General features: G+C 46.5%; 1 protein-coding gene across 3 annotated transcripts in view; it reads right to left on the bottom strand.

Annotated features, from left to right (window-relative positions):
- The window catches only part of SCN3B (sodium voltage-gated channel beta subunit 3), a 75513-nt gene that overhangs the window by 25747 nt on the left and 26754 nt on the right, over window positions 1-23012 (bottom strand). Inside the window, exons 1-2 of one of the 3 annotated variants that reach the window (XM_068242380.1) lie at window positions 18836-19322; window positions 2654-2823 (exon numbers count right to left, since the gene is read on the bottom strand). The exons of 1 other annotated variant lie outside the window; for it this stretch is intronic. In XM_068242380.1, the coding sequence (XP_068098481.1) occupies window positions 2654-2823; window positions 18836-18893 (228 nt within the window). In that variant the 5' untranslated portion in view covers window positions 18894-19322. Of the gene's footprint in view, window positions 1-2653; window positions 2824-18835; window positions 19323-23012 lie in introns of those variants that run through there. One more of the 3 variants, XM_068242382.1, reaches the window with a different exon arrangement.

Below are 23012 nucleotides of genomic sequence, written 5' to 3'. Positions count from 1 at the left end.
TAAGAAACTGCGAAAACGCCCCTAGGTGTGAACAATTTGTCACAGCACCTGATCTGCATGCTTATTCAGGGGCTATGGCTAAGAGAATTAGAGGTAAAAGATTAGTAGGACAGCCAGGCAACTGGTATTGCTTAGCCATTTATGCCGTGCGGACGTGAGCGTCACGTCCGCAGCGGCAGCTGCTACAACCGCGGGGATGCGCTACTCTCGTCCCTGCAGCTTGGGGGGCAGTGTGCGGGCGGATGCCCATGATGAAGATGTTGCTGGTAGCAGGTGGGATTGGCTGCAGGGGACAAAAGTCTGTACATGTCCACCGAGAATAAACACTGTTTTTGTTCAAAAACAGTGTTTATTTTTAAACTCCTTCCGCCGCCAATAGTTACATTTATGAATGGGAACTAACGTCCCATTCATTAACCTACCTGCAGGCACTGTGATCGCAGGCTTCCATTGAAGCCTGCATCACTTCCCTAGTTACAATGTAGCAACATTGTTTCCTATGTAGCATACATTGGGCTTCATTCACTAAACCGTGATAACTCATAGCACGGCTGCGCTAGCGTTTTTGAGCGCAAAAATTTGCGATTGCATGCGAAAATTTGCGATTGCGCGCAAAAACGCTAGCATGCCCGTGCCCATTGTACGCTAATAGGATATTTGCTCAGCGGGGACATCTTGTGGCCAAATAGTAAAATTACACCTATAAAAAAAATTAATATGTATGTCAAGAGGGCATATTATTATAAATTTATGGGCTAAAAATTAGCGATGGATGTAAAACTGAAAAAATGTACCTGTATTTCCAAATAAAATATTGTCACCATACATTATACTAGGGGTATAATTTTAGCATTGCAATAACCGGGACAAATGGGCAAATAAAATGTGTGGATTTTAATTACAGTAGCATGTGGTATTTTAAAACTGTAATGGCCGACAACTGAGAAATAATGTTTTTTTGCATTTTTTTCTTAATTATTCCCATTAAAATGCATTTAGAATAAAATAATTCTTAACTTAATGTTAATGTAGCACCCAAAGAAAGCCTAATTGGTGGTGGAAGAAAACAAGGTATAGATCATTTCTTTGTGATAAGTAGTGATAACGTTGAGGAATAAAAGGGAGGAGCGCTGAAATGGGAAAATTCCTCTCGTCCATAAGGTGAAAAATACCCGCGGGCTGAAATGGTTAAAGGACCACTATTGCGAAAATCGTAAAATTTAAAATGCCTGTAAACACATACAAATAAGAAGTATGATTCTTCCAGAGTAAAATGAGCCATAAATTACCATTTTCCAATGTTGCTGTCACTTACAGTAGGGAGTAGAAATCTGACAGAACTGACAGGTTTTCAACTAGGGGATTCCCAGGGTTTTGTTTATTTTCAAAAGCACTTAGGGCTCGTTTCCACTGTAGCGGTGCGGAATCGCCTGGATTCCACCGCAGAAGAAATCGCATGCGGCTGCGTTTCCGCATGCGGATTTACCCGCGATTTTGCATGCGATTTCGCATGGCAAGGAGCCAGGCGAATTTAACCATGTCACTGCCTGTGTAAAGCTCCATTGCTTTACATGCAAAATCGCATGCGAAATCACAGGGAAATACGCATGACAAAGCCGCATGCGATTTCCCTATTGAATGCATTAGCAGCGATTCACCCGCATTCCTGCCGCACGCGAAATCTGACGACCCTGTCGTGCAGATTTTTCCCGCACGCCGATACGCACCCGCACGACGCACAAGTGGAAACAATCCCATCCACTTGTATTGCCTATGCGAATCCGCATGCAGTGCCTGCATGCGGATTCGCTATAGTGGAAACGAGCCCTTAGTGAATGGCAGTTGCTCTGTCCAACTGTCAAAAATGTGTGCAGCGAGCAGGGAGGCTGGCCGGCATCATTGTATAAATCCTTTTTCAGGGAATATCATTATAAAGAATAATGCTGGAGATACACGGTACGTTTCTGTACAGTGTATCGACCAGCTGATCCGGCCAGCTGATAATATTCAGCTGGCCGGTCATGCTGCTCGACCCGCGCCCGCTCGATCCACGCCGGCAGATAATGGCAGGTAATCGAGCGCTGATAGGGAAGCGCCGGCGGGGACGAGCTGCAATCGATTCGCGCGGACAAGCAGGGATGCGGCTGGGGTCGATGCGGCAGCTAATCGGCCGCCGGATCGACCTGTGTATTCCCTTGCTGAGAATCAAGAGATGGTCTAGACTCTAGTCCAAAACCTGTCGGTTCTGTCAAATTTCTATTACGTACTGTAAGTGACAGCAACATAGGAAAAAGGTAATTTGTGGCTTATTTTATTCTGGAAGAAAAACACTTCTTATTTGTATATGTTTACACGCATTTTAAATTTTAAAATGTTTCGCAATAGTGGTCCTTTAAAAGGAAATACATATCTAAGCCTCCATTTCTCTCTCACCTTGGTTTCTATTTAACAATGTTCTGGGAAATGATAGACTTTATTCCTTTATATATCGGATTGCAAAACCAAGATGTTTTCCTCCACCAAGAAAATGATTTAGAAATACACAACAGCAATGTCCACATCTACCAGCAACATTCTGATCTGGCAAAGCTTTTCCCAATACAACGTAATGAAATTACGGCAAGATCGCATATAGTAAATACAGAATACATACAAGTGATTTGTTTCCACTGCTGTCAGGGGGTTCATAGTACCACTCAACGTTGGTGATGGCGTAGACCTCCTCTCTCTGCATGCACGAGATGCACAACAAGGTCATATTGTGTCCTTGCACAGCCTCCGTTCCAGAAGGAACCTCAACACACACGGGGGAGCAGAAGCCAACTGCAGAGTGGCACCAGCACCAGAAGAATACACATACACCAAACACAAGAGTGGGATGGGGGCAAGGGAGTCATACAGTGCCATAAAGGAAAGGCCAACAGAGAGGTACACAGACATGTTAAACACAACAGGAGTACAAATGAAGAAAACAAAGTACCGTGGTAAACCCAAGAAAATAAGAGAAAATACACGGACAAGGAAAGACGGAAAACAAACATGGGGACAGCAATGGGGTCAGTAATAGGGCCAACAAACAATAAATACGATGCCATAAGGAAAAGGCCAATAAAGGACATGGGCATGTTAAACACAAGAGCAGTACAAAAGAAGACAACAAGGTACCACATTAAAGGCAACAAAATACATGGAAATACAAAGAAAAGGGAGGGCACAAGAGGAAACATGGGGGACAAACATGGGGACGGCAATGGGGTCAGCAGCAGAGACACAAAACAAACAAAAATACAATGAAGGAGAGAAGACAGAAGAAGGAATACACTTGTTAGTTCAAATCTTTTAGTTAAGGCAGTGTCTAAACAAATTACATTAATAATCATTTTCCAATGTTTTTTTTAACTTTTATTATTAATGCACAGCCTCGGACAGGCCAGAATGTCCTGTATTCTCTAGCATTCAAAGTGAACCATGCTGATAAAGCTGTAAAGACAAATGATTGGTTCCAATGCAGTTAAAGCGGACCCATACCAAAAAATTTTTTAGTTCAAAATATTTCGTTGCACCACTCTGACACATACGAAGATAAATAAACACTCCTTCAAGCCTATGAGCATTTCAGTGCATGGTTTTCACCCTTCTCTTTGCATAACTAGGGTTATACAGGTGGCAGCCATTAGCAATTCCTCCTTTGCCGGACACCACCTACTCGACCAGTCTGCCGGATTATGTCCCGGCAATATGAAAGGAAGGGAGGGGTTTCTCCAATAAATATAAAATATTTTATATTTGTCATCATGCAGCTGAAAAAAGGCTGCTATTTATTATTATAATTTAGAAAATAGATGTTATTTCTGAAATCTTGCATTTTTAATTTGGGTCCACTTTAACTTTAACTCGTTGGTAATGTGGACACTGCCATAGACCACAATGTAAATTGCAGCTCTGGTGGTGCCGACGGTATAAGTTGGGTGCCGGAGCACCAGAGTCCGGCTATAGTCCAACTCTGGCTAACACCGGAGGACAGCAAGGGGTGGTGCATGGAGTTCAGCTATTATGTAGCCAATCTTCAGATAGCGTCTGAGGTCTGTAAGAGGCACCAGGCATTTGGGTACCATGTAACGTAACACTGGTTCAGCGCATGGAGTAGAGTCTATTAACTATGTAGCTCAACTCCGGATATTGGCTAAGGATAAATGTTAGAGAGCCCGGGGTGTGGCTATTATGCAACCAAATGCCACATTGCTACTAGTAAGGGTTACGTGTAAGTGTGTGTGTGGGGGGAGGGGGGTGGGGTGTTAAGTGTCAAGTGTAGGTAGGGAAGAGTTAAAGAGGAACGCTAGGGAAAAGGGGGGGGGGGATAAATCGATACATTGCAAAGCTAGAAGTTAAAAAATAAAAAAAACAGAAGAGAGATCAAGATATGATATTTGCCATGTAATTTGTTCATGTTGTTTCATCCACAATCAGCCTGCACATAATCATCTTTACTGCTAGGAAACATGAAAAAGTAGAGAGCACCAACTGTCATTATCTATAACCACTCCCCAGGGGCGTAGCAATAGGGGGTGCAGAGGTAGCGGCCGCATCGGGGCCCTTGGGCCAGAGGGGCCCCAAAGGGTCCACCCTCTATCACAGTATTAGCTCTCTGTTGCTCCTGTGCTGGTAATAATCACTTCTATAAATACTTTGAAATTTGTAGTAGTCCTTAACACACGGTTCCCCATTCCCTTCTTGCACCTCTGACACTGTAGTGGCCATTGGCAGATTTTGGTGCGCCGTATCAATTGTTATGTATAGAGTGCTTGGGGGGCCCATGTAAAACTTGCACCGGGGCCCACAGCTCCTTAGCTACGCCACTGCCACTCCCCCTAACAATGTGATAAGCTAAAAGGTTGTTCTTTTATAGATATTCATATCGGGAGATACTGGTTGCTTGGCAGTTGGAAACAGCCGTTATTTCCCACAATGCAATGTGGTTCACAGGCAGGGAACTGTCAGGACCATGGTCATGACATCACACTGTGGGAGGGGTTTCACCACAATATCAGCCACACAGAGCCCCCTGATGATCTGTTTGTGAAAAGGAATAGATTTCTCATGTAAAAGGGGGTATCAGCTACTGATTGGGATGAAGTTCAATTCTTGGTTGGAGTTTCTCTTTAATGTGAGAAATACAGGAAGGCGATAGCAAATATCGGATGCCTTTCTAAATACATGCATTAAATCTCCCTTTGCAAGCCCTAATATTTCCCTGCATCAAAGTAAGTGCTCACTGCTCAGTGCTGGAGCTGGTAGGTTGTATAATCAAGAGCCCATGCCCCAGCCACTTCCTGCACAACAGACCGTCCCCGCCATTGGCTGCAATCTTTTCAAAGAGATTCCATCTGTGACCTCACCCCTTGCAGTATGAACACTGGGGATGATGCAATCCAGACATCTCCAACAGAGCCACACAAAGAGCCTGAAAACCCAACCTTTCCTGGTCATGTGACCAAATAACGGTTTCTGGATTTCCAGCTGCAGAAACCTCATTTCAGAAAACGTGAGCACTCCGATTAGTTAGTAGGTGATATGTACAATTTTGTTTGGCTAATCATTGGCTAACCACCTCCATGTAGTATGAGAGCTTACCTACTCAATCTATTCATGGTAATAAAAATCTGTTGCCCTCATACTACATGGGGGTGGTAAAATTTGCCAATTAAAATTGGATGTGTACCAAGCTTTACTCTCACTCCTGTTCTTTCTAACACAGCTTTGACACTATATTTGGCCTGAGGAAGTGGGCGCATATCCACAAAACGTGTTGCCAGTTCTTATTAAAATTCATATTTATATGAAATTGTCATTATTTGGGTAAGCCACCTCTATTTTTCTATGTTTATTTGTTTTTAACTTAGTTTTATCTACTCCTGGGCGCCTCCTAACCCCTTTGTGCTTTTCACCCTTCGTTGGGAGGGGTGTATGCTGGTACCTAGTGGCCCCGCCACCAATAGGACCTTTGTTGTTTTTCCCAAGAGCGTGACCGTATCCAGTTCCAGCTGGAACTGGAGTTGGGGTTAATGATCTAGACCTGCCTTAAAGGGAACCAGAGACAAAGCGAACCAGAGACAAAGCACCCTCATGTATTTACCATATATATCAGTGGGAACATTAGAGAAAACACCTACCCTGCTATCTGCTTCATCCTTCACTGCTCAGCCGGCTTGTTATCAGCCCTGATAAAATCCCAGACTAAGGATTCAGTCTGGCTCTGCTCAGGAATCATTATAGCTGAGTCTGTCTTCTCTGATGTCTTTTCAAGCCCAAGCCTGCCCCCTCCTGGCTCTGCTATAATGACTCAGCTATAATGATTCCTGAGCAGAGCCAGACTGAATGCTCAGGACAGGGGGGATTTTATCAGGGCTGATAACAAGCAGGCTGAACAGTGAAGAAAGAAACAGAGAGCAGGGTAGGTGTTTTCTCTAATGTTCCCACTGATATATATATGGTAAAATACATGAGGGTCACTGGTTAACTTTAAGGGGTTGGTGGCCCCATGTACAACCTTCCTTTGTGGGTACCCTAAGTTTCTTCTGATAGTCACTATTTTTCCTGTGATATACTGCACCATTGGGCAATCCGCTGTCTCTGTGTTCTTGTATTTTAGGGTGTTGGGTTACCCTCCATTTGCAGCCCCTTCTGAGGAGCACACATTATAGGTTTATAAAATTCTGAGGTCAGACAAACGGACAGTTTTTAGCCAAGCTGACCTGTCATAGAAGTCCTTTGTTGAGAGTCTTGGTTCACACTAAGGTCACTGCTGGCCAGTAATGCACCAACCGACATACAGAATGGATGCCTCCCTCTGTGCTCCTCACACAAGTCTACTTTCATGGGGCATGATTCACTAAACCATGCTAACTCAAATATCACACCTTCTGAAAAGATATCACACCTTCTGAAAAGATATCACACCTTCTGAAAAGATATCACACCTTCTGAAAAGATATCACATCTTATAAAAGTTAACACGCCTTATCAGAGTAGCATAGCGAGCGCTACGATCCCGCAGGGGCTCAGGGCAGGACGAGTGCCATTGCCAATTAGCAGGCATACGTTTGTAGCGCTCGCTTTGCTACTCTGATGAGATGTTATCTTTGATAAGGTGTGATCTTTGATAAAGGTGTGATATCAGTCTGTCCATTGCATGTCGGCAAAGCCCAGACCTGACAGATATGAGTGACAGCAGATGTCTTGCCAATCACACGATAAAACGAGACGCATCAGCTCCGGAGAGTCAACGCCGGGCACTGGACCTTTCCCTGGAACAGAATATCCCTACAGTATGATCGCTCCACCGTCCAACAAGTGTGAGCTGAGCGGAATTCCCATTAATCACAAAATGGTGACCCGAAAGGACACCCTGAGTTCATCATTGGTGGAGTCGACACTGCTGAATGGCCCCTGTGTCATTATCAGTGCCTTCTCCTATGGCTGATCGTCACTCTTCACTCTGCGTTAGCTGTCAGCACTGAAAGTCATTAGCCGCTCAGTGGAGGCAGCTGTGCAGGTGCTGGAGAGATCTGCAATGTACATTAAGAATGCATTATCCCAGGATTAGGTTTCAGCTGCCAGTATGTTCTGCCTGTCAGTACGTATGACGGCCAGCACTGGGCCATATGATCAGCGTCAGGCTTCCAGGGGAAAAATATAAAGAGCCCTGCAGAGCTGTGGAGCTGCCAGCAGTGGCAGGACGAAATGCACAAATCTAACCTTATTTCTGCTCTTATGAGACATAGCACACATGGTATAGCTGGTCTACATAAACACTGCATCAGAAGTATACATTTGGGTGAACATATCTTGGAGCAAATGTCACCTGCCCATCTCATCTACCTCTCCTCCCGCTCCTCTGATGCTGCCCCTCTCATCCACCTCTCCTCCCGCTCCTCTGATGCTGCCCCTCTCATCTCTGATGCTGCTCCTCTCATCCACCTCTCCTCCCGCTCCTCTGATGCTGCTCCTCTCATCCACCTCTCCTCCCGCTCCTCTGATGCTGCCCCTCTCATCTCTGATGCTGCTCCTCTCATCCACCTCTCCTCCCACTCCTCTGATGCTGCTCCTCTCATCCACCTCTCCTCCCGCTCCTCTGATGCTGCCCCTCTCATCTCTGATACTGCTCCTCTCATCCACCTCTCCTCCCACTCCTTTGATGCTGCTCCTCTCATCCACCTCTCCTCCCGCTCCTCTGATGCTGCCCCTCTCATCTCTGATGCTGCTCCTCTCATCCACCTCTCCTCCTGCTCCTCTGATGCTGCCCCTCTCATCTCTGATGCTGCTCCTCTCATCCATCTCTCCTCTGATGCTGCCCCTCTCATCTCTGATGCTGCCTCTCTCATCCACCTCTCCTCCCGCTCCTCTAATGCTGCCCCTCTCATCCACCTCTCCTCCCGCTCCTCTGATGCTGCCCCTCTCATCTCTGATGCTGCCTCTCTCATCCACCTCTCCTCCCGCTCCTCTAATGCTGCCCCTCTCATCCACCTCTCCTCCCGCTCCTCTGATGCTGCCCCTCTCATCTCTGATGCTGCTCCTCTCATCCACCTCTCCTCCCGCTCCTCTGATGCTGCCCCTCTCATCTCTGATGCTGCCCCTCTCATCCACCTCTCCTCCCGCTCCTCTAATGCTGCCCCTCTCATCCACCTCTCCTTCCGCTTCTCTGATGCTGCCCCTCTCACCCACCTCTCCTCTGACTCCTCTGATGCTGCTCCTCTCATCCACCTCTCCTCCCGCTCCTCTAATGCTGCTCCTCTCATCCACCTCTTCTCCTGCTCCTCTGATGCTGCCTCCCTCATCCACCACTCCTCCCGCTCCTCTGATGCTGCCCCTCTCATCCACCTCTCCTCCCGCTCCGCTGATGCTGCCCGCCTCATTCACCTCTTCTCCTGCTCCTCTGATTCAAGAAAGGTACAGAGGCGCCCCAAGGATAAAAACAACTATGATTAAAATATATAAGATGGGGGGTGCTGGATGAATCACCTCCCCAAAAATGACAAAATTGTACTGATTCACATAAAAAGAACAGCTTTATTCTCACTCCACAATATAATATATATATACCACCTCTCCTCCTGCTCCTCTGATGCTGCCCCTCTCATCCACCTTTCCTCCAGCTCCTCTGATGCTGCTCCTCTCATTCACCTCTCCTCCCGCTCCTCTGATGCTGCCCCTCTCATCCACCTCTCCTCCTGCTCCTCTGATGCTGCCCCTCTCATCCACCTCTCCTCCGATGCTGCCCGCCTCATTCACCTCTCCTCCCGCTCCTCTGATGCTGCCCCTCTCATCCACCCCTCCTCCCACTCCTCTGATGCTGCCCCTCTCATCCACCTCTCCTCCTGCTCCTCTGATGCTGCCCCTCTCATCCACCTCTCCTCCGATGCTGCCCGCCTCATTCACCTCTCCTCCCGCTCCTCTGAAGCTGCCCCTCTCATCCACCCCTCCTCCCACTCCTCTGATGCTGCCCCTCTCATCCACCTCTCCTCCCACTCCTCTGATGCTGCTCCTCTCATTCACCTCTCCTCCCGCTCCTCTGATGCTGCCCCTTTCATCCACCTCTCCTCCCGCTCCTTTGATGCTGCCCCTCTCATCCACCTCTCCTCCCGCTCCTCTGATGCTGCCCCTCTCATTGATCTTTCCTCCCGCACCTCTGATGCTGCCCTCTCACCCACCTCTCCTCCCACTCCTCCAATGCAGCCCCTCATCTCAAGATGGACTGGGCCAGTCCATCTTCTCATGGGTGATTCTCTGGGTTTTCTTTGTTTTCAACAGCATTTCCTGAACAGCAGTTTAACCGCCAAAATAGTAAGATACCAGCCTGTCTCCTTACTCACTTGCACACTGTTTTGGCAGTTACACTTTTCAATTGCTGTTTACGAAATTCTGTTGAAAACCAAGAAAACCCTGAGAATCCCCATGAGGAGATGAACTGGCCCAAAACCTGTCGGTTCTGTCAGACTTGCCTACTTTTTCGCGAAAGTGGTCCATTGAGCTGATTTTCATCAATTAATGAATGATGCCTGATGAAATTAGTGTGCGTCACGAAACTTGTGCTTGCTACTATTTCCTAGACAATATTTTGGCTTCTCTTTTATCCTGGGATATTTTCATACTCCTTTCCATGCTTTAGTTCATGTTATTGTTTCCGGGTGCCCCCCCCCCCCCCCGCCTCCTGTATATATTGACACAGGACAGGCTATCCTTCGCTCTGTCAGCACTGCTGGCCTATAAATAATAACGTCCCACTAAGAAACCAAACAGTAAATCGCTGGTCTGAGCTGTTATCCGGCCGCTTGGTTTCAGCTGATGCAGTTTAGTGATCGGTAATTGCCTGGTGTGTGTGATTTACAGAGTCAGCTCTCTCTCTCTCTCCCTCTTTAACAATTTCTGCGCAGATTTAGGCTGTGTCTAGTGGGACATGTGGGTTTCACGGAGATGATTCTGCTCATCAGACATGCTAATAATAGCTGTGTAATTTCTGTGTCTCCTGTGTACTGCCTGCAGACTGCTGACAAGGATACTGCAGGGCCCGCATAGGGGAATAAACGCTGTACTCTGCTACTGGGCCCAGACTGCTCACAAGGATACTGCAGGGCCCGCATAGGGGAATAAACGCTATAATCTGCTACTGGGCCCAGACTGATCACAATGATGCTGCAGGCCCAGCATAGGGGGATAAACGCTGTACTCTGCTACTGGGCCCAGACTGCTCACAAGGATTCTGCAGGGCCCGCATAGGGGGATAAACGCTGTACTCTGCTACTGGGCCCAGACTGCTCACATTGATGCTGCAGGGCCCGCATAGGGGGATAAACGCTGTACTCTGCTACTGGGCCCAGACTGCTCACAAGGATTCTGCAGGGCCCGCATAGGGGGATAAACGCTGTACTCTGCTACTGGGCCCAGACTGCTCACAATGATCCTGCAGGGCCAGCATAGGGGGATAAACGCTGTACTCTGCTACTGGGCCCAGACTGCTCACAATGATCCTGCAGGGCCAGCATAGGGGGATAAACGCTATACTCTGCTACTGGGCCCAGACTGCTCACATTGATGCTGCAGGGCCAGCATAGGGGGATAAACGCTGTACTCTGCTACTGGGCCCAGACTGCTCACATTGATCCTGCAGGGCCAGCATAGGGGGATAAACGCTATACTCTGCTACTGGGCCCAGACTGCTCACATTGATGCTGCAGGGCCAGCATAGGGGGATAAACGCTATACTCTGCTACTGGGCCCAGACTGCTCACATTGATCCTGCAGGGCCAGCATAGGGGGATAAACGCTATACTCTGCTACTGGGCCCAGACTGCTCACATTGATCCTGCAGGGCCAGCATAGGGGGATAAATGCTGTACTCTGCTACTAGGCCCAGACTGCTAACAAGGATCCTGCAGGGCCTGCATAGGGGGTAAACGCTGTACTCTGCTACTGGGCCCAGACTGCTCGCAAGGATACTGCAGGGCCTGCATAGGGGGTAAACGCTGTACTCTGCTACTGGGCCCAGACTGCTCACAAGGATCCTGCAGGGCCCGCATAGGGGGATACACGCTATACTCTGCTACTGGGCCCAGACTGCTCACAAGGATCCTGCAGGGCCAGCATAGGGGGATAAACACTGTACTCTGCTACTGGGCCCAGACTGCTCACATTGATGCTGCAGGGCCAGCAGAGGTGGATACATGCTGTACTCTGCTACTGGGCCCAGACTGCTCACAATGATCCTGCAGGGCCAGCATAGGGGGATAAACGCTGTACTCTGCTACTGGGCCCAGACCGCTCACAAGGATCCTGCAGGGCCAGCATAGGGGGATAAATGCTGTACTCTGCTACTGGGCCCAGACTGCTCACAATGATCCTGCAGGGCCAGCATAGGGGGATAAACGCTGTACTCTGCTACTGGGCCCAGACCACTCACAATGATCCCGCAGGGCCCGCATAGGGGGATAAATGCTGTACTCTGCTACTAGGCCCAGACTGCTCACATTGATGCTGCAGGGCCAGCATAGGGGGATAAACGCTGTACTCTGCTACTGGGCACAGACTGCTCACAAGGATCCTGCAGGGCCCGCATAGGGGGATAAATGCTATACTCTGCTACTGGGCCCAGACTGCTCACATTGATGCTGCAGGGCCAGCATAGGTGGATAAACGCTGTACTCTGCTACTGGGCCCAGACTGCTCACAAGGATCCTGCAGGCCCAGCATAGGGGGATAAATACTGTACTCTGCTACTGGGCCCAGAGGGGAGGACACTGAATGCTACTTTTCATGAGGTCCCAAAAGGGGATAATAGGAACTGTGGGTGCCGCGGGTGCAGTCTGTAGTCGTAGTTTGTATAGTGGGTGGTCCCAGCACCCTATATTTTATCTGATGACTCAGTCGCCAAAATTTCCAACTGTTACTGATATCAACATACTGATACAAATGCGGGGGAAGGGGGGTGGAGAGTGGTTAGGGTTAGGCGTGGGTGGGGGTTTGGTTAGGGTTACACATGGGTGAGGGTTGGTTAGGGTTAGGTACGGTTGGAGGTAGGTTAAGGTTAGCCTTTGCTTGGAAGTGGGGAGGTCAATTAGGGTTAAGAATCTAAGAATCAGAGAGGGTCGATTAGGGTTGGGCTTCGGTGAGTGATCGGTTAGGGTTAGACTTTGGTGGGGGTCGGTTATTAGGGTTACACATAGGTTTGAGTTAGGTACAGTTGGAGGTAGGTTAGGGTTAGCCTTTGATTGGAAGGGGGGGGAGCAATTAGGGTTAGACTTTGGTGGGGGTCGGTTATTAGGGTTACACATGGGTGAAGGCTGGTTTGGGTTAGGTACAGTTGGAGGTAGGTTAGGGTTAGCCTTTGATTGGAAGGGGGGGTCAATTAGTGTTAAGAATCAGAGGGGGTTAGGTGAGACTTTGATGGTAGGTTGGTTAGGGTTAGGCATGGGTGGGGGGTCGGTTAGGGTTAGGCATGGGTGGGGGGTCGTTTAGGCATCAGTGGGGGGTCGGTTAGGGATAGGCATGGGTAGGTAATCGGTTAGGGATAGGCATGGGTAGGAGGGCTTGTGTGAGAGTAGGGTTAGATTTAGCGTTAGTACAATATTGGTAATAATTTACGGATAATTTTCTATGAGAATTACCACTGCCCAATAGCAGAATATCTGTAATATTACTGATATTTTACTAGCATCTATTGCCAACACCCCAATATCCCTGGTGCCTATTTTTCATGAGGGATCCAGTAATGTACTTTGTGTGCCATTCTTTTGCCGAATCCCATTTGCCAAATTCATTGACAAGCAGCACAAGTTTGCATTAAAAATGTGCATAATTCTGCATCAGCTATTGGCATCTTACTGACCACCCCTAGTCTGCAGAAGCTGAATGTTCTGTATGTTGTATACAGTGTAAGAATTATGCATAGGAGCTGCTACAGACGGACTAGAAGTGATTACAGTTATTCCTGGGTGAAGCCTACTCGTCTGTTGCAGTTACAGAAATGAGAACCAAAGCTAGAACTTTTCACAGGGGGCAACTAGTCTGTGTGCATGGATAGGGAACTGGCTAAGGGCCCTTTTCCACTAGCAGTTGCTAGCGTTCACGCTGAACGCTAGCGATCGCTGAATGGCAATTACCGGCTATTTCCCGACATTTGCGGCAGCGATTTTGCTATGCTATGCACAGCATAGCAAAATCGCGGCAAATATCGCTCCGCCGCGTGTTCGCGTTCCTGTAAAAAACGAATCGCGGTAGTGGAAATGACCTACCACGATTACTATGTTAAAAAGCAAACCATAGCGATTGTAAAATCGCTAGCGGTTTGCGACTTTACGATTAGGCCAGCGCAAACGCGCTAGTGGAAAAGGGCCCTAATGGACAGAAAACAAAGAGTTGTGGTCAATGGATCTTATACAAAATGGGAGACTGTTAGCAGTGGGGTCCCACAGGGGTCTGTACTGGGTCCAGTGCTCTTCAATTTATTTATTAATGACCTAGTAGATGCAGTAGTGAGCAATGTTGCTATTTTTGCAGATGATACAAAATTGTGCAGAATCATCAACTCTCAGGAAGATAGTGTCATATCGCAACAGGATCTGGATAGGATGGCTATATGGGCACATACATGGCAGATGAAATTCAAAGTTGAAAAATGTAAAGTCATGCATTTTGTTCGTACCAATGGTCTAGCACCATACAAAATAAATGGGATACAGTTGGGGACATCAAACTTGGAGAAGGACTTAGCGTACTCAATGCCAAGCCGCTGCAGCTAAAGCTAACAAAATTTTGGGATACATTAAAAGGGAAATAAAAACTCGAGATGCTAGCATAATATTGCCCCTGTTTAACTCTCTAGTAAGGCAACATCTGGAATATGGAATTCAGTTCTGGGCACCACATTACAGGAAAGATATTGCAGTTTTAGAGCAGGTGCAGAGACGAGCAACAAAATTGATACGTGGGATGGAAGGTCTCGCTTACCAAGAAAGGTTAGATAAACTGGGTTTATTTAGCCTAGAGAAAAGACGCCTTAGAGGGGATCTAATTAACGTGTATAAATACATCAGAGGGCAATATAATAGCTTGGCGGATGAGCTTTTTGTCCCTAGGCCTTCTCAAAGGACTAGAGGACATGATCTGCGCATGGAGGAAAAACGTTTTAGACATTTATTTAGGAAAGGGTTCTTTACAGTAAGAGTGATTAAGATGTGGAATGCATTGCCACAGGAAGTCGTTATGGCAAACTCTATACCTGCATTTAAAGGGGGCTTAGATGCTTTCCTTGCGTTGAAAGACATCCATGGCTACAATTACTAGGTAATGCTCAGTGATGTGGATCCAGGGATTTTATCTGATTGCCATCTGGAGTCCGGAAGGAATTTTTTCCCTTTTGGGGCTAATTGGACCATGTCTTGTGGGGTTTTTCGCCTTCCTCTGGATCAACAGGGATATGTGAGGGAGCAGGCTGGTGTACTTTGTTCTCTGGTTGAACTCGATGGACGTATGTCTTTTTTCAACCCAAATAACTATGTAACTATGTAACTAGGCAATTGCCCAGGGCCCCAGAGCCAGCTGTATGGGCTCCCCAGGTCTGCCCTCTTAAGTTAACGGTACTCACATACATGCTGCCAGGTCACACAGACAGGAAAGGGTTAATGTTAATGAGGAGGTGTAAGGGTTAGGTCAAGCGTCAGAAAGGGGCTAAAGTTACGGGGAGGTGAGGTTAGGCATCAGGAAGGGGTTATTGCCAGGGTCGAGGTTAGAATTGGGCAGTGTGTGAGAGAGAGAGAGATTGGGGAGGTGTTCAGTTAAAGGACAACTGTAGTGAACGGTAAATGGAGGCTGCCATATTTATTTCCTTTTAAACAATACCAGTTGCCTGGCAGCCCTGCAGATCTATTTGCCAGCAGTGGGGTCTGAATCACACACTTGAAACACGCATGCAGCTAATCTTGTCAGATCTGACAATAATGTCAGAAACATCTGATCTGCTGCATGCTTATTCAGGGGCTATAGCTGAAAGTATTAGAGGCCGAGGATCAGCAGAACACAGACAAGCAACTGGTATTGTTTAAACAGAAATAAATATGGCAGCCTCCGTACCTCTCACTACAGTGGTCCTTTAGGGCCCTTTTCCACTAGCAATCGCTAGCGTTCACGCTGAACGCTAGCGATTGCTGAATCGCAATTACCGGCGATTCCCCGACGTTCGCGGCCGCGATTTTGCTATGCTATGCACTGCATAGCAAAATCGCGGCAATAATCGCTCCGCCGCGCGATCGCGATCCGGTCAAAAACGAATCGCGGTAGTGGAAATGACCTACCGCGATTCCTATGCTAAAAGCAAACTGTAGCGATTTGACAAATCACTAGCGGTTTGCGGTTTTGCGATTAAGCAATCGCAAACGCTGTAGTGGAAAAGGGCCCTTAAAGGGATCTGTCATAGGTAGCCATTCAATGGGGATGGAAATGACAAAAGCATCAGTAAGAAAAAACTGTTGCATATCTGATAGATACATCGGCACCCAAATGTAAGCTCTTCAGAGGACGGTCAGTGACATGACTATGTACTCTGTAACGTGCTGCAGGAGATGTCAGTGCTATATAAATACATAATAATAATATGGTAGGACATTAGACTATGACTATGGTAGGATTAGAGTGTGAGCTCCTCTGAGGACAGTCAGTGACATGACTATGTACTCTGTAATGTGCTGCAGAAGGTGTCAGTGCTATATAAATACATAATAATAATATGGTAGGACATTAGACTATGACTATGGTAGGATTACATTGTGAGCTCCTCTGAGGACAGTCAGTGACATGACTATGTACTCTGTAATGTGCTGCAGAAGATGTCAGTGCTATATAAATACATAATAATAATATGGTAGGACATTACACTATGACTATGGTAGGATTAGATTGTGAGCTCCTCTGAGGACAGTCAGTGACATGACTATGTACTCTGTAATGTGCTGCAGGAGATGTCAGTGCTATATAAATACATAATAATAATATGGTAGGACATTAGACTATGACTATGGTAGGATTAGAGTGTGAGCTCCTCTGAGGACAGTCAGTGACATGACTATGTACTCTGTAATGTGCTGCAGAAGGTGTCAGTGCTATATAAATACATAATAATAATATGGTAGGACATTAGACTATGACTATGGTAGGATTACATTGTGAGCTCCTCTGAGGACAGTCAGTGACATGACTATGTACTCTGTAATGTGCTGCAGAAGATGTCAGTGCTATATAAATACATAATAATAATATGGTAGGACATTACACTATGACTATGGTAGGATTAGATTGTGAGCTCCTCTGAGGACAGTCAGTGACATGACTATGTACTCTGTAATGTGCTGCAGGAGAGGTCAGTGCTATATAAATACATAATAATAATATGGTAGGACATTAGACTATGACTATGGTAGGATTAGAGTGTGAGCTCCTCTGAGGACAGTCAGTGACATGACTATGTACTCTGTAATGTGCTGCAGAAGGTGTCAGTGCTATATAAATACATAATAGTAATATGGTAGGACATTAGACTATGACTATGGTAGGATTACATTCTGAGCTCCTCTGAGGACAGTCAGTGACATGACTATGTACTCTGTAATGTGCAGCAGAAGATATCAGTGCTATATAAATACATAATAATAATATGGTAGGACATTAGACTATGACTATAGTAGGATTAGATTGTGGGCTCCTCTGAGGACAGTCAGTGACATGACTATTACTCTGTACAGTGCTGCAGAAGATGTCAGTGCTATATAAATACATAATAATAATATGGTAGGACATTAGACTATGACTATGGTAGGATTAGAGTGTGAGCTCCTCTGAGGACAGTCAGTGACATGACTATGTACTCTGTAATGTGCTGCAGAAGATGTCAATGCTATATAAATACATAATAATAATATGGTAGGACATTAGACTATGACTATGGTAGGATTACATTGTGAGCTCCTCTGAGGACAGTCAGTGACATGACTATGTACTCTGTAATGTGCTGCAGAAGATGTCAGTGCTATATAAATACATAATAATAATATGGTAGGACATTACACTATGACTATGGTAGGATTAGATTGTGAGCTCCTCTGAGGACAGTCAGTGACATGACTATGTACTCTGTAATGTGCTGCAGGAGAGGTCAGTGCTATATAAATACATAATAATATTATGGTAGGACATTAGACTATGACTATGGAAGGATTAGAGTGTGAGCTCCTCTGAGGACAGTCAGTGACATGACTATGTACTCTGTAATGTGCTGCAGAAGGTGTCAGTGCTATATAAATACATAATAATAATATGGTAGGACATTAGACTATGACTATGGTAGGATTACATTGTGAGCTCCTCTGAGGACAGTCAGTGACATGACTATGTACTCTGTAATGTGCAGCAGAAGATATCAGTGCTATATAAATACATAATAATAATATGGTAGGACATTAGACTATGACTATAGTAGGATTAGATTGTGGGCTCCTCTGAGGACAGTCAGTGACATGACTATTACTCTGTACAGTGCTGCAGAAGATGTCAGTGCTATATAAATACATAATAATAATATGGTAGGACATTAGACTATGACTATGGTAGGATTAGAGTGTGAGCTCCTCTGAGGACAGTCAGTGACATGACTATGTACTCTGTAATGTGCTGCAGGCGATGTCAGTGCTATATAAATACATAATAATAATATAGTAGGACATGAGACTATGACTATGATAGGATTAGACTGTGAGCTCCTCTGAGGACAGTCAGTGACATGACTATGTACTCTGTAATGTGCTGCAGGAGATGTCAGTGCTATATAAATACATAATAATAATATGGTAGGACATTACGCTAGGACTATGGTAGAATTAGATTGTGAGCTCCTCTGAGGACAGTCAGTGACATGACTATGTACTCTGTAATGTGCTGCAGGAGATGTCAGTGCTATATAAATACATAATAACAACATGGCAGGACATTAGACTATGACTGGCAGTCTGTGCTGGCATGCGAGTCTTGCTAATGACATTACAAGCCGGCTGCCCTTTCTATAAGGTGAAATTGTTCCCATGTTACACAGTATAGGGTTATATTGATGGACAGCTGATGCTGGGACACATGTAGACTCTGTACAGCTGCATGGGATGGATCCTGTGCCAGGCATTGGGGATAACAGGGCATTGCTTGCATGCATGGTACGTGAGCAGCGTACAGTTACATGTCAGGAATGCAGCATTCACTATTATTATTATAATAATAATTATTATTATTATTGCACATGACATACCTGTGAGGAGCAGCAGCATTGCCGGGGTCCAGCAGGAGCCATTCTTGCAGGTAGCCATGATGAATCCACAGCTCTGCAGGCTCTCCAGGGTGGTCTCAGCCAGACAGGGATGTCAGGTCAGGGGGGGGGGGGGGGGGGTGGTAGGAAGGGTTAGGGGGTCCCCCTGTTATATGCCCAGAGATGCCATGTATGCCCTGAGCGCTGGAGGAGGGTTCAGCACCTTGGAGAGGGCTGGGGGGTGGAGAGGGGGTGCTGGGGGGGAGATCTGCAGAGGGGGAGGGGAGGGTACTGATGATTGGAGCAGTAGAGGTGGATTTATGGGATAGATGAAGATCTGGAGCTCTCCTTCCTTCTCCTGGGATCCGGGAAGGGGGTCAGCTCATCTCGCTATCTGGCTGTCTCTCCCCCTCCGGAGCCCCTCTCATCTAATAAGCAGCAGAAGCTTCTCATCCTCCTCTGTGCAGAGAGAGCAGCAAAGCAATGAGCGCTGTCACCGCTAGGTGTCGCCAGAGAGCAGCGTCTGCTCCGTGACTCCTCTCTCCTCGCTCAGCGCAGGGTGGGGGCCAGGAGGGTCACATGGGGAGCGCTGGCCGCTTACATCATTATTCAGAAAACAATGGCTGGGAAACGGAATCAGATTCCAGAGATGAGCGTCTATTAAGCAGAATACGCGTCTTCTTCCATTAATCGTATATGCAAATCACCCCTCTGTGTCCTGAGAAGTCAGGCGTAGAGCCCAGAGCCGCTGCTGTACTTATAGGCTATTAATTGTATAGAACTGTGTAATACATGTACCAGATGGCTGCTCTGGGCTAATATAGGGCTCTGATATTCAGCTGGCCAATAAGATGCGGGTAATATCAGCCTGCAGTGATGGGGGTCTCCCCAATATCAACCAGCAGTCATAGGTGACCCCCAATATCAGCCAGCAGTCATAGGTGTCCCCCAATATCAGCCAGCTGTCATAGGTGTCCCCCAATATCAGCCAGCACTCACAGGTGACCCCCGATATCAGCCAGCAGTCATAGGTGGGCCCCAATATCAGCCAGCAGTCATAGGTGGGCTCCAATATAAGCCAGCAGTCATAGGTGGGCCCCAATATCAGCCAGCAGTCATAGGTGGGCCCCAATATCAGCCAGCAGTCATAGGTGGCCCCCAATATCAGCCAGCAGTCATAGGTGGCCCCCAATATCAGCCAGCAGCCATAGGTGACCCCCAATATCAGCCAGCAGTCATAGGTGGACCCCAATATCAGCCAGCAGTCCTACCCCAATATCTGCCAGCAGTCATAGGAGGCCCCCAATATCAGCCAGCAGTCATAGGTGCTCCCCCATACCAGCTCTATACCCACAATATCAGCCAGCAGTCATAGGTGTCACCCAATATCAGCCAGCAGTCATAGGTGCTCCCCAATACCAGCCAGCAGTCTTAGGTGCTCCCCAATATCAGCCAGCAGTCATAGGCGACCCCCAATATCAGCCAGCAGCCATACGTGTCCCCCAATATCAGCCAGCAGTCATAGGTGCCCCCCAATATCGGCCAGCAGTCATAGGTGTCACCCAATATCAGCCAGCAGTCATAGGTGCTCCCCAATACCAGCCAGCGGTCTTAGGTGCTCCCCAATATCAGCCAGCAGTCATAGGCGACCCCCAATATCAGCCAGCAGCCATACGTGTCCCCCAATATCAGCCAGCAGTCATAGGTGCCCCCCAATATCGGCCAGCAGTCATAGGTGGCCCCTAATATCTTCCAGCAGTCATAGGTGGACCCCAATATCAGCCAGCAGTCATAGGTGGCCCCCAATATCTTCCAGCACTCATAGATGCACCCCAATATCAGCCAGCAGTCATAGGTGCACCCCAATATCAGCCAGCAGTTGTATGTAGCCATGTTTGACTGCTTTATTTTCATAGATATCTAAACTATTTTTCAGCACTTGCTGTACGGGATAACGGGAATGAATTTCAGACAATTTATTAGCAGGGCTAGTACCTCATGTACCTTTGTTTATCTTATAATATCTTATAATCCTTTAGGAAATGCTGAGGTTGAATCAGTTACACTATTGTGTATTCCTGTTTTGACTGCACATCACAAGACATATAAGGCAAAATGCACAAACCACAATCGCATGTTATTGTCCAACCATTAATGGTAATATCTCATGCGCGACTGGTTATCTCAGTCATATGCGATCACTATCCTGCACCAGTTAAATAGACATGTGCAGTTTGCATGTTACATTTAGCTGAACATTTTACATTAGCTAAAATCTGTGTAAAGTAATGAACAAAAAACAACAACAAAAAAATCACAGGAAATTTTAGCTGCATGAATTAAATAAATATTTGCGCCTGAAAAACAGGCGCTGCAGTATTATGGCTGGGACACTAGTGCAATTTTCGGTGCGTTTTCGGAGCTCCGACAATCGCTGGCGCTTTCAAAAACGCTTTGCCAGTGTAAGTCCATGGTGTTGAGCCCATTAGAGCGCTTGTGATTTTGGAAATCCCAAATACAAGGCATGCAGCATTGTGAGAGCGTTCGGCCTCCAATACATCGTATATGAATTAGCTTAATCGCTGGAAACGCAGCTGACACAAAACGTTAGTGATTGCGATAGCGCTTTGCGATATCTAGTGTGCAGCTAGCCTTATGCTGGTTTGCGCAGCTTATGCTATTGAGATTCAGAGTATGAAATGGATGGAGAAAGCAGAATGAGGCCGCTACACACACGTTCTGTTGCCATGCGGGAGCAGGAAAATCAGATGCCAAGTCCAACAATAACCAAAAGGATGTCCTGATACACCAGATGGTAGTAGTAGAAAATCTTTATTCCAACATCATAATACACAAATAAAAGCTCACGCATATCAGAGCAAGGTATGGCTCTTTAGGCTTGTTCACACCTAGGGGCGTTTTGCGTTTTTTTTTAATGCGCTGGCGATTTTCAAAATCGCCCTAAATACGTTTGTGCAATGATTCCCAATGAGAGTGTTCATATCTGAGCGGTTTGCTTCCGATCCGCTCACCAAAGCGCTGCCTGTACCATTTTTGGGGTGATTTCCTTATAATGGCAGGTACAAGGAAACCGCAAAAAGCTTGAAAAAAGTACTTGGTATAGCGATTTCCCCAGAACTTTTAAAGGAAACCCGAGGTGACGTGTGACATGATGAGACAGACATGTGTATGTACAGTGCCTAGCACACTAATAACTAGGCGTGTTCCTTTTTTTCTTTCTCTGCCTGAAAGAGTTAAATATCAGGTATGTAAGTGGCTGACTCAGTCCTGACACAGACAGGAAGTGACTACAGTGTGACCCTCACTGATAACAAATTCCCCTTTTTATCTCTTTCCTGCTCTCAGAATCCATTTTCTGCTAGGAAAGTGTTTTATAGTTGGAATTTCTTATCAGTGAGGGTCACACTGTAGTCACTTCCTGTCTGAGTCAGGACTGAGTCAGCCACTTACATACCTGATATTTAACTCTTTCAGACAGAGTAAGAAAAAAAGGAACACAGCCTACTTATGTGTGTACTTGGCACTGTACATACACATGTCTATCTCATTATGTCACATGTCAGTTCAGGTATCCTTTAGGAATAAATACGTTGGGCTTGATTCACAAAAGGGTGCTAACCAACTTTGCACGCCTAAAAGCCCCCATAGCATGCCTAAAGCTCTTTAAGATGCGCAAAGTTTAGCGGTGCTCGTGAAATGGCGCACCGGGTGCGACTAAAATGTCGCACCAGGCGCATCCGGTGCAACATTTTAGGGGCACCAGATGTGACTTTGTCGCACCCAGTGCAACGTTTCGCGCGCACCGCTAAACTTTGCGCGCGATCAATAAAAGCTTTGGACGTGCTAACTGAGTTAGCACCCCTTCGTGAAATGAGCCCAATGTATTTATTATTTTTCGGGTCAAAGAGTTCACTTCCTGACTTGCGTCAGGAAGTGAAAAAACAAAGCGCTCTGCAAAAGCGCTTTATACAAAATCACAGCGCGCAGCTATGCACCGGGAGGAGGAAAAAATGCACAAAAAAATCGCTGCCGTCAGCGATTTCAATTTTAGATGTGAACAAAGCCTTAATCATAACTGTGAGTAAAGAAGTTACATGTGAAATGATGAGATAGACATGGGTATGTACAGTGCCCAGCACCTCCTTTTTTTCTTTCTCTG

Source organism: Hyperolius riggenbachi, chromosome 6 (genome assembly GCF_040937935.1).
Source record: "Hyperolius riggenbachi isolate aHypRig1 chromosome 6, aHypRig1.pri, whole genome shotgun sequence".
NCBI lineage: Eukaryota > Metazoa > Chordata > Amphibia > Anura > Hyperoliidae > Hyperolius > Hyperolius riggenbachi.
This window is presented reverse-complemented; position numbering and strand designations above follow the sequence as displayed.